Source organism: Nannospalax galili, unplaced genomic scaffold, assembly GCF_000622305.1.
Source record: "Nannospalax galili isolate Female #2095 unplaced genomic scaffold, S.galili_v1.0 scaffold18, whole genome shotgun sequence".
Lineage (NCBI taxonomy): Eukaryota > Metazoa > Chordata > Mammalia > Rodentia > Spalacidae > Nannospalax > Nannospalax galili.
In genome coordinates this window covers 6441280-6453904 of record NW_008346548.1, presented here as the reverse complement: position 1 = coordinate 6453904, position 12625 = coordinate 6441280, and the positions used below count along the sequence as shown (strand labels likewise).

The 12625-nt window shown below is 44.1% G+C and overlaps 1 protein-coding gene across 1 annotated transcript in view; it reads right to left on the bottom strand.

Moving 5' to 3' along the window:
* Positions 1-12625, bottom strand: part of Arhgap31 (Rho GTPase activating protein 31) — a 123309-nt gene that overhangs the window by 41889 nt on the left and 68795 nt on the right. The window contains exons 2-3 of the mRNA XM_017800559.2: positions 11631-11733; positions 7824-7968 (exon numbers count right to left, since the gene is read on the bottom strand). Of these exons, the coding sequence (XP_017656048.1) occupies positions 7824-7968; positions 11631-11733 (248 nt within the window). The remainder of the gene's footprint in view (positions 1-7823; positions 7969-11630; positions 11734-12625) is intronic.

Genomic DNA, 12625 nt, shown 5'->3' with positions numbered 1-12625 from the left:
TTCCCAACTTCCTGAGCACCTCTTTTCCTTCTCTCATGGTCTGCACTCTATAGCCTAAACCCACACTCATCCCCACTTGTATATACATATAGACATTATAAGCTAGGATTTGCATGGTTTAAAGAGCTTATTATAAAAATATAACAGGTGTTTCTACATCCCTGAAGTTTTGCTTATTGTGGGGACCTAAAGGCCCCGTCTTGCCAAGGTGGTGCCAAGAGGAAGTTACTGGGGCACAGCCTGACTTGTTTTGAAAGTCTGACGGATACTTCCACACTGCTGAGGAGTGCATGATCAGCACGTGACCATCCTTAAGATACACCCTCATGGGAAGGGGGATTTCCAGATACCTTTATAAGCTCTGTAATGCCTGTAATAAATGAGTTCCTGCTTGACTAGACTCCCCATTGCGTCTGATTGTTCTCGGTGCTGAGGGCGGCAAGGGCTGGTGAATGGGGTGCTTACTCATCCCCACTCATCCTTGCGTGGGGGGGGGTGTTGCAGGCTCACCCCCCACCCCCCGCAACTGGTGCCCAGCATGGGGCTTGAAGAAAGGTGAAAAGAAAAGGATTGGGGTCAATCGAGAGTCCGCAGTAAGCGAGAACTGAAAAGATGGGTAACACAATTAATAAGCCTAAGGACCCAGTGTTTAAGGTGCCAAGAGATATGCTTGAAAGTAGGGGGTTGGATCTGTCAAATCTGGCAGCTCAAAAGGTTTGGGCAGAGGCCATTCATTTGGCTCCCTGGCTACTTGGGGCTAGTGCTTTTACTGGGGATACATGGGAATGTGTGGAATGCCTAGCTCGAGAAAGGGAGGTTCAATTGGGGATTGATCCGCTGCTGGAGTTCTACACTACTATCTCAGCCTTAAAGGCATGCTTTTGGCCCGAGAGTCCTAAGCCCTCGGCGCCACCTCCTGATGAGCCTTCAGAAACCCTGGCATGGGAATCATGGGAATACTTTGAGGAAGAACGCAGAAATGCAACAGAAGTGAACCCAAAAGTGGCCAAAGTAACAAGTGGCACCTCGGGCGTGCCCTGGCCAACTTCAGGGCTTCCCGAGACCCATGAAAACTGTCCCCATTCTCAGGCAGATGCAGTTAAAGGGGAAGTGTGACCCCTGGTGCTGGCAGCATTATCCACCAACCTCATAGGACAAGATATTTTTGGGGATGCCCAGGCCTGCATAACCACTGATAACAAGGCCTTTTATGATGACATTTGGACCTTGAAGAGTCTGATAGGCATCCCGAGTCAGCAACTCAGGGGTTGTCTCGCCATATCAATTACAGGGGGGATCCAAAGAAAGAGCATTGGGTTCACCCCAAATTCTAGGGGCCACTGCCCCTCAGGTTCCAGCTATCTGGTGGTCCCCTGGGTCACCGGTATGGGTGGAGCAGTGGTCATTGCCTGAGACAAAGCTACAGGTTTTAAAGGAAATTGTGCCAGAACAATTATGGTTGGGCCACATCCGGCCTTCTATAAGTCCATGGAACACACCTGTTTTTGTTATTAAGAAACCCTCTGGCAAATGGAGAATGTTGCAAGACTTGCGTAAAATCAATGCTGGGATGACCCTAGTGGGTACACCCTTAAGGGGGCTGCCTTGGATCCCTGCTATTCCCTCAGATTTATTTCTTATAGTTATAGACATTAAAGATTTTTTTCTATCCCTCTACAACCCCAAGATTGTGAAAAATTTGCTTTCTCTGTGTCTTCCACCAATTTTAAAATGCCTGATGAGAGGTATGAATGGTCACTTTAAAATGCCTGATGAGAGGTATGAATGGACTGTTTTACCCCAAGGTTTTACTCCAGCATTCTGCCAAAGCTATGTGAAGACCCTTTTGGGGCCTGCTCACTTGCTGCCACATGCCGCTGTGTACATTTATATGGATGATATAATCTTGGGAGCTCCAAGCCCCCAACAATTATAAGAGTTATATAAGATTACTCAAAAATGTCTACAGACAGGCGGACTCCATGTATCCGCTGATAAAATACAGACTATTACTCCCTTTAAAATTCTGGGAACCACACTCTCTTTGGAAGGAGTAAGTTCTTTAAAACCACAACTGGCTGTCAAGCCCACCATAACCCTGACAGAGCTACAAAAATTATTAGGAGAAATTAATTGGCTATGAGCCTGGATGCCTATTCCCACTGAGACTTTAAGACCACTGTTTCAGTTGCTAGTAGGAAAACAGCCTTCAGAAGTAATTCACCTGGCTCCTCAACACCTGGACATCTTACATGAGGTCCAGGATGCCCTGGACTGAGCCCAACTTGCCCGGTACACCCCTAGTAAAGATCTTGAGTTATGGGTACTCCCTGGTGAGACCCTGATGACATCCATCCTTATGCAGGGTGGGAAGCCCCCTTCAATGGGTACATGCCTCTCTGGGAGGTGTACCACAGGTTTATACACCCATGGATCAATTGGCTCACCTGATTGAGAAAGGACGTGATGTAGCTCTCAGATGTTATGACATAAACCCTCTTAAACTTGTTATCCCCTATTGGCTTAGGGATTTTGAATGGTTCTGCAGAAATAATAATCGAGTGGCCATAGCTTTGGAAGGGTTCTTGGGGAATTTGGACTTTCATTATGGCCCTCATAAATGGGTGACCTCCTTTTGCACCCTTTGTTGGGATGCTCCCTGGCTCTTTGTCAGGGAGCCCTTAGCAAAAGCCTACAATGTTTTCACTGATGGAGGGAGATTTGGAGCTGCAGTGGTAGTATACCTGGGGGCAGATGAGAAACCAAAAAGATATGTCCACACTTGTGATGGCTCAGCTCAATTCAAGGAACTCATGGTCATTGCTTTAGCATTAACAAAGGTAAGTGAGCCCATGACTTTGTTTTCTGACAGTCTGTATGTAGTCAATCTTCTTCCAGGGCTATTAGGTTCTCATATCCGGTTGGATGGGAACCCCATTACTCCCTTGATGATTCAGACTCATACTCTCCTTAAAGAGAAAGAAGCTCCTATTTTCTTACAGCATCTTAGGAGGCACCAAGGATTGCCTGGGCTTTTATCCCAAGGCAATGCAGAGGCAGTCAAGGTGGCTTCCACCCAGGTCCTGTCAGCAGGCCTGAATGAAGCTCAGTGGTTACATAACTTCACTCATGTAAACTGGCGGGGACTCCATAAGAGGTTTCCTCAAGTTCCCATCAAGGACCTAAAGAAGATTGTACATACCTGTAAGTCTTGTCAACCCTTTCTACAGGTACCGCCTCTGCAACAGCCAGGGGTAAACCCCAGGGGACTCAAGCCCAATTCCTTGTGGCAAATGGATGTCACACACTATGCTCCTTTTGGAAAGCTTAAGTATATTTTTGTGTCCATCGACACATTCTCACATGCCTGTTGGGCTACCACTCATACAGGAGAGAAGTCTAAACATGCTCAGTCTCATTTTCTCCAGTGCTTTGGTACGTTGGGATTGCCCCAAAGAATTAAAACTGATAATGGACCATGTTTTGTGAGTAAAAATTTATAAGATTTCTTTTCACTTTGGAGAATTCAACACAATACAGGAATTCCCTACAATCCCCAAGGTCAAGCCATTGTAGAACACAACCATCAAAACCTAAAAATTCAATTACAAAAACAAAAAGGGGGAATAAGCCCCCACCAACAGTTGGGTATGGCCTTATTCACTATTAATATTCTAAATTTTCAAAAAAATCAGTTGGAATCCCGGTTTCAGGAGCAGAAACCTGAGGTACGGGTAAGGTGGAAGGACCCCATTATAGGGCAATGGAGAGGCCCAGATCCATCGCTAACCATGGGTCAAGGCTTTGGCTGTGTCTACCCTACAGGAGATTCAAACCCCATATGGGTGCCTGCAAAAAACCTTAAGTGGGTAGGCCAGGATCCGACTGACTAGCATAATAGTTCGTGAGACAAAATCCCTCTCTTTATTTATATCCATCTGAGGTGAAGGACCCAGTTCCTTGGCTTCATTTCCAGTCAGCCTCTTTGACAACTGGCTGATTGGCTAAAAGGTACATGGTCTCAGAAGTATTTCAACTTGTCCTATGCCATGACTTGCTTTGTTTCTCTTGATAATGCTCATCTTTAAGTGTCTTTACCAGATAATTCAGTGACAGGGGACCCTTGGAACTGCCACGGCTCACCTCCTCATGATTATGGACTCCCCCAGGAATATACCCCCTCTGGTTGTCCGTGCTTGGCTAACCGAGTTAGGCAGAGACTAAGACTGTCACAAGCTGGCATTACCCATGCGGCTGCCCTTAATCATGACACATTTTTAGCCAAGGATAGGTAAGATGTCCCATGACAAGCACTCCTAAGACAGGACATGCACATGGCCAGGTGCATGGTCCGATGATGGGCAAGGCTTGGTCAGAGGTGACACAACCTAAGACAGGCAAAAATGCATAAGATTAGAGGAAGGAGATAGCCATCTCTCCTCAGGGAGCTGTCTATGAGATTGGTAACCTGAGAAATAAAGTCAGTCCGGCCTTATAAAATAAAAATAAAAGGGGGAGATGTGGGGACCTAAAGGCCCCGTCTTGCCAAGGTGGCGCCGAGAGGAAGCTACTGGGGCACAGCCCGATTTGTTTTGAAAGTCTGAAGGATACTTCCGCACTGCTGAGGAGTGCATGATCAGCATGTTATCATCCTTAAGATACACCCCCAGGGGGGAGGGGGATTTCCAGATGCCTTTATAAGCTCTGTAACGCATGCAATAAATGAGTTCCTACTTGACTAGACTCCCCGTTGCGTCTGATTGTTCCCAGTGCTGGGGGTGGCAAGGGCTGGTGAACAGCATGCTTACTCATCCCCAGTCATCCTTGCATGGGGGTCGCAGGCTCGAACCCCCCGCAGCTTATATTATCATATTCATGACTGAGATCAAACAAATCCATTAAACAACAAATTCTGCAATGGCATTAGCATCACTAGGCCCTACTTCTATAGAAATAAGTAGTTAAAATGAAACATTCCTGTTTTGTGAGACAGACCATGCAACCTTGTCTTCCTGAGTCTGGGTTACTTGCTGTCTTAGTTACTTTTCTTTTGCTGTTTCACCATGTTACTTTTCTTTTTTGTTTCACCATGACCAAGGGAACTTATAAAAGAAGAGCTTATTTAGCAAAGAGTCCACCATGGTGGGGAGGCATGGCAACAGAGGAGGCTGGAGTAGGAACAGAAGCAAAGCTCTCACATCTTCAAGCAGGCACAGGAAGCAGAGAGCAGGAGGTCTGGCAAGCTTAATAACTCTGTAAGCCAGTGATGTGCTTCCTCCAGCATGGCCACACCTTCTAAGACCTCCCAAAACAGCAGCACCAACTGGGGACAAAATCCTCAAATACTTGGAGCCTATGGGGGACATTCTCATTCAATCCACCACATTCCTGGCAATAAAGAAAGAATAGGTACTAGAGAGTGGGCTGTTGACTGTGAGGTACCTGACCATGTGGGTTTTTGGAGAAATGTGGAACTCTTTGGAAGTTTGGACTAGAAAAGTGGTTGATTGCTGTAAGCAGAACTTAACAGGCCATTCTAGTAGGGGCTTGGAAGAATGTAGTACTGAGAGCAAAGTAGTTCCAGGGGGAAATAAGGACTTAAGCAACAACTGGAATATTTAGGCAAAGGGTCAGGCCAGAGTCTGCCCATAGCCTAAAAGCTTGCCTGAGGCTAAATTAAAAAGCAAATGGATTAATTTCTTTGGCAGAGGATATTTCAAGCAGCCCAAATGTAAAATTGGTGGCATGGTTATTAATGGTGAATATCATGCAGATCTACAGTGAAAAAGACCAAGTGGGGCAGAAAGAAATGCAGAATGAACAGTTTGTATTGAAAAAGGGCACTAGGAAGATTAATGTTGGAGCCAAGTCATATGAGTACTGAAGGAGATCCCTTTGATAAGGAGATTAAAGTGACTAAGGAAAGGCCTAGAGATTTGTACTTAAACAATGGAAAGAGTACCTTCAGGGAAAGAGCACACCCAGCTAAGCCTCCAACTTGTGAAAGAAAAATGCTGGAGGGGTTTTCTAGGAGTAGAAAACCACAGCTCAGAAAAGCTTCAAAAGTGGATGAAGCAGGCCAGGGTCGACTCCAAACTTGCAGCCAAACTTGGCAGTATCATTCACCTGGTGCTGGCTTTAGAGGCATGAAGGATGCAAAAGTGATGGGGTCATTGGCTCTCCTGTGGTTTCAGAGAGCTGCTGAAGCCAAACAGCATAGAGCAGGGGTATCCCTGCATAAAGAAGGCCCTGATAGGCCACTGTGTGAAGCTGTGAAGGTGAAGCTTGGTTGGCAGTGGAGACCCCAAAAAGACATTCATGATGCCAGACTGTGAGACATCTGCCAAGGAGAGCTGCATTCAGGGAGTGGTACCTGAGAGAGATATATGATTCGTACAGCAAAGCTGGAAAGGCTGAGCCATCTAAGCCCTTTGGAAGTAAAGTCTCAGAAGATGGACATGGAGCTACTGGATTTGGTGTTTGCCCTGCTGGTTTCCAGTCTTGTTTTGGTCCAGTAGTTCCTCACTGTGCCTCTATTCCTCTCTTTTGGAATGAGAATGTGTATTTTATTCCACTGGATGTCAGGAGTATGTAATTTGTCTTTTGATTTTACTAGGGCTTACAGTCAAGATATTGCCCCAAGTCTCAGAAGAGGCTTTGGATTATGGACTTTTGAATAGTATTGAGACTGATAAAGACTATGGAGACTTTTAAGGTTGGACTAAGTTTGAATTTTATATGGTCATGAGCCTATGGGGGCCAGGGAATTGAAAGTGGTGGTTTGAATAAGAAAGTACCCCATAGGCTTCCAGTATTTGAGCATTTTGTCTCCAGTTGGTGGTGCTGCTTTGGGAGGTCTTAGAAGGTGTGGCCATGTGGAAGCAAGCATGTCACTGGGGTAGGCTTACAGAGTTCTTAAGCCTTGAGGGATCTCCAGTTGCTCTCTGTTTCCTGTGCCTGCTTGAAGATGTGAGAGCTTAGCTTCTGCTCCTACTCCAGCCACCTCTGCTGCTATGCCTCCCACCATGATGGACTCTTGCCCTTTTAGAACTGTAAGCTAAAATAGTCTTCCTTTTATAAGTTCCCTTGGTCACAGTGTTTTATCACAGCAACAGAAAAATAACTAAGACACCTGCCAAGCCCTATTTTCACTGTTTCCTCCACATATGTGTTCTCTCCCCAGCTCACCAGGGGAGCCCTGTTTGGTGGCTATGCAGCTTCTATGTGGCTATTTTGCTCTTGCCCATCCATCTTCCCCAGCAGAGGTTCACTCATGTCCTATACTCCCACTGAGATGCTTTCCTCTTCTCAGCTTCCTTTCTCTTCCTAGAGTTCTGACCTATTCTTTTGACTTTTTTTGGTTCCATCTCCCCTGTCTGCCCACCCATCCCCTTCCTCAACCCCCCAAAATAAACACAGAAGGAGCAGCCTGATGAAAGTGAACCAGCAGGGTGTGCAGCACCAGAGACCTAGGATTCCTGCCCTGCCTCTGCTGTATGACCTTGGGCCTGCCACTTTACTTCTTTGGTTCTCAGTTTCCTCCCTGTACCATGAGGTACATTCTGTTGAATAAACATTGAAATAATTTAACCCAGCTCTTAAAACAAACTATCATCCTGAAAATTTAAGGAAGAGATATTTAGCTACCAGTTCCATTACCCTCCTTCTCTCACCATACCACTCTACCTCCACCACTATGCTAAGATAATGCCAACCATCTGGTGAGTTTTATTATTGTTATTTTAGTGTTGAAACTAAACAACATGTCCTTGTTCTGTCCATGCATCCCACTCAGTAACCACACTGGAAATCCAAACACTCACCGTGAATTTCTCATAGAGCTCATAAGTCAGGAGGGGGTTGGGCAGCTCCCTGAAGTAGAGCTTGCAGAGGGAGCCCACACAGTGGATGTCCTGGAGGTACACTTCCCTTGTCAGATCTGGACATTGATCTGAGCCAAACTCTTGCCTGAAACAACACAGACGGAGACATAACAATCCAGGGGAACATGTGCTCCATGTCAGCTGCTGCTTGGCAGCACAGGGGTAAAAAGACCCTCTATGGCTGGTCTGCCTGTACTCTTGACCTCCACACCACTCCGGGCATCAGGAGGCCATGGGGCAGCACCATTTGGGGTCTGAAGCTGGCTGGTAGGTCAGCTGTGATTAGAGGACATGAAACTCATTTGCAAATAGACTTCCCTATGGTGTTGCATCTACAGTCCTGGTTATGAACACGGGGGAAACATGAAAACATTTTGCCAAAACAGCCTACTGAGATTTCAGTTTTTCCAAAGGATTGCTGCAAATGAAATTCTCTTTCTTACAGGAGCAACCCCAAACTAGGGTAGGCGAGACCCTGTCACCCATCTCCACAGTCATGTCACAAACTTGCTTTATTTGGAGACTCAAACCCAAGGCTGGAGGACCTTACTCAAGTATTTGAGGCTCGGTAGAATTTTCTAGACTGCCTGATAGTGACTCCTACAGGTTACATGAGTTCCTGAGTATCTTCTTAAGCAATTAATAATGGAGTTCTGAGAATATCATATTTAGATTTCAGGTTTGGCTTCTGTTTGCTTTGCTTTCTTTACTTTTCTTTTTCTGAAAAAGATCTCACTCTGTAGCCTAGGCTGGTTTTGAACTCACAATACTCAGACTCCTGATTATGATCAGGCTTGGTTAATGTTTGTTCTATAATTTAAAAACTTTTCCAGCCTGGTGTGGTGGCACATGCCTTTAATCCCAGCACTCGGGAGGCAGAGGCAGGCAGATCTTTGTGAGTTCAAGGCCAGCCTGGTCTACATAGTGAGTCCCAGGACAGCTGGGGCTACAGGGAGACCCTATCTTAAAAAGACAAAAAATGAAACAAAACAAAAAAACCTTTTCCTTAAAAAGTTACATGCATACACTGCCTCAAATAATATGTATTTGGAAACTACAAATGTGTTTTAAAAAGTGATAAACTTGGGGGCTGACGAGATGGCTCAGCAGTTAGGAACACTGGCTGTTCTTGCAGAAAACCCGGGTTCAAATCCCAGCACCCACATAGCAGCTAACAATTGTCCGTAACTCCAGTTCCAGGGGATCCGACAGCCTCTTCCGTCCTTCTTGGTCCTCCGTGGGCATGCACGACACTGGTGCACTTACCTACATGCAGGCAATACATGCATACACATAAAATAAAAAATAATAAAAATATTTTTTTAAAAAAATGGTAAACCTTGGCTTTAACATAAAAGTTAGGTTTCTGAGTGTGTTTCTTGGTCAAGAAGGTGTGATAGGATCTACAGGTCTCTGAGAACCAGCATTTTCACAGCAGCCAGCTGCTTACCTCTGCTCTGGCTCTGCCCCTTCAAAGAAGAGGGGGAAACTCTCTGATGTTGTCAGAACCTGAGGGCAACTCATGGGGTCTTGAGTAGAAAGCTAGTCTGCCTCATGGCTTCATGAATGCATGGGCATATGTTTTTTTTTCTGAGAATAGAAGAAAAGAATCTAGAGCTTATTAATTTACTTAGTTCAAGTTTTCTCTTGTCAAGGCTAAGGCTAGTCTTAAAATGAAGAATTTTCTCCTACCCAAACATCTTTCTAGGATACCAACACTGTCATGCACTTCAGACCTTAGAGTCAGTCAACTATTGAGAAATACTGCTCTTAGAAGCATGGGGGTGCAACTCAGTGTAGAGTACTTGGTTAACAGGCTCAGGGCACTGTGCTGATATCCACTACTGCAAGAAAAAAATGCTGTTAGTGAAATTCGAAGACATGGTACACTCAGGTCAGGTATGGTGGCACACACCTGTAATCCCAGAATTTGGGAGGCTGAAGCAAGAGAATTATGAGTTCAAGGGTAGTCTGAGCTACAAAATGAGACTCTGTCTTAAAAAAATAAATAAATAAAAAGCAAAATCTGTAAGCTCAGAGTGGTAGTGCACACCTTTAATCCCAGCACTCAGAGGCAGAGGCAGGTGGATCTCTGTGAGTTTGAGGCCAGCCTGGTCAGCAGCCAGAGTTGCATGGTGAGACCCTATTTTTTCGAAAAAAAAGGAAAAGAAAAGAAAGGAAATCACATTTGTAAATTAAATTATACAAATACAGAGATTCATTAAAGCCCTCAAAAGGCCACAAAAGCCCTCGGGTGTAGCTCAGTGTTAGAGCACTTGGCTAACATATACAACAGCCTGGGTTTCATCCCAGCACCACAAGGAATAAAAATAACAAATGTAGCCGGGTGTGGTGGCGCACGCCTATAGTCCCAGCACTTGGGAGGCAGAGGCAGGCAGATCTCTGTGAGTTCAAGGCCAGCCTGGTCTACATAGTGAGTTCCAGGACAGCTGGGGCTACAGGGAGACCCTGCTTCAAAAAGACAAAAAAAAAAGAGAGAAACAAAAAAGAAGAAACAAATCTATACTGGCTCTAAACCATTTGTTTTTCTTTAAAAATTTTTTGATTTATTTATTTTTATTTTCTGTATATGAGTGTTACGCCTGCATGTATATAAGTGCCCCCATGTGGTACAATGCTCAAACTAACGAACATGTAATAAACACATTAAAATAGCACTGAATGTTCCTTTTGCATTAAAAGCAATATGCATAATATGCAAACTCATTGCATTAGTCACAGAAAAATACACATTCTTTTTAAAAAATATTTTATTATTTTTATTTTATGCTTATGAATGTATTGCCTGCATATATGTAAGTGCATCTGTGTCATGCAATGCCCAAGAAGGTCAGAAGAGGGTGTTGGACTCCTCTGGAACTGGAGTACAGATAGCTACTATGCGGGTGCTAGAAATTGAACCTGGATCCTTTGCAATCAGTGCTCTTAACTGCTGAGTCATCTCTCCAGCTCCTACATACACACTATCTTATGCCTTGAATATTCCATATACACACCACACATCTCTTCTTGTTTTTGTCTTTTTAATATGACAGAAAATTCTTCAAAGTGTTTAGGATAAAGTCATAGTATGAAAATTGAAAATCCATCAATAACTGAAACTTTAAATTAGTGTTGACAGGTTGGGGGGTAGGGGGATGACACAATTGCCTCTTCAGTCATATAGAGTTCTGAGTACAACTTTGTGGAGTCAGTTCCCTCCTTCTACCTTTACTTGGGTTCTAGAGATTGAATTTGGATAATTGGGCTTGCCCAAGTCATTTCTTTGGCCCCAACTAATTAAAAAATAATTAGCATCAATTGGAGATGTATGATTATGCAGCCTTCTGATTTTTTAACCAGATGAAATATCAAATATGTACCCAAAGAAAACCTCCGAAGGATCTTCATGTTTCCAACACTATGTGAAGGGCTCTAAGCTAAATGGTCTTTGGGTAAGCATGTTTTCTAACTTGTAACTTAGATCACCTGAATTAAACCCAATCCTCCAAAGAAGCATAAACCTTGCCCAAGACAAAGAAAAAGGTGTTTTCATTGGAAAAAATCCCACCAGGCTTGGAGTCTTCTGATTAGATTAAGAACAGCCAGGCATCTCAACACTGCTGCTCTTCACTGAGGCCGGGCACCCCTCCCTCTCCTCCAGCCTTTTGGTACCCCCAATAACAGTCAACAGAGGCATGGACAGAGAAAGGCTCACTGGAGGATTCCTGTTTTTTTTTGGCTTACCTTAGCCGCTGTATGTTTGAGGTGACACCTGAAAGACGGTAGACTCCATCCACAATGCCGTGAGTCTCTATAAATTCGGCACAGCTCTTCAGCACATGTGGAACTATGTGAAAGAAAAGAAAAAGCCAAGAATTAGATGTAAATCTGTCCTTTAAAGACATCCTTTTAAAAATTTAGGTTAAGTTCAAAGAAAAATTGGGTGGAACTTAGAAGAGTTACAGGTGGAAACAATTACTTATAAGTGGTAAGCAATGCTCCTTTTGAGATTTGATAAAGTTCTAAAGACTCATGTTTGAGGCCCAGTGAGCATGGTGGTTCACATCTGTAATTCCAGCCCTGGGGAGTTCAAGGTCATTCTTAGCTACATAGTGAGTTTGAAGCCAGCCTAGGCTATAAGACCCTGTCTCAAACAAAACAAACCCCTACAACTTCACATGTCTTAAGAGTTTTTTTAAATAATTTGAAAAATATATAGAATAAAACCACTTTTATCTTTGAGTAACTGATACACACCCTCCTTTGTCTGAGGGCCCTTCTGAGTGTGCAGTGAACGGGGATTTGGTGGACAGACTAAAGTCTTTAGTGGCTCCTGGATGTCTAGAGGTGGCACAGGCCCTCCCTGAAGGAAGGATTAGTTTAGCACTGCACCAACGCCCCCGGCATGCACTCAGTCCTTCCTCAGATCAGACTAATGCAATTCATTTATGCTTGTTGCACAAGTTTATTCCCAAATACAATTCCATCCTGGACTGTATCTTTCTTGTTTTGAGATAAGGCCTTGATATATAGCCCAGGCTAGCCTTGAATCTCCATTCTTCTGTTTTAGCCTTCTGAATGCTGGGATTAAGGCGTATACCACCACATCTAATTTAGATTTGACTTTTTTTGTATAGATACTAGATACTTAAATTCAACATTTTACCTAGATACTAGGTGTTCAACATTCTACCTAGACACAAAGTTTTAAGATCCAACATCTACTTATTATCATTATT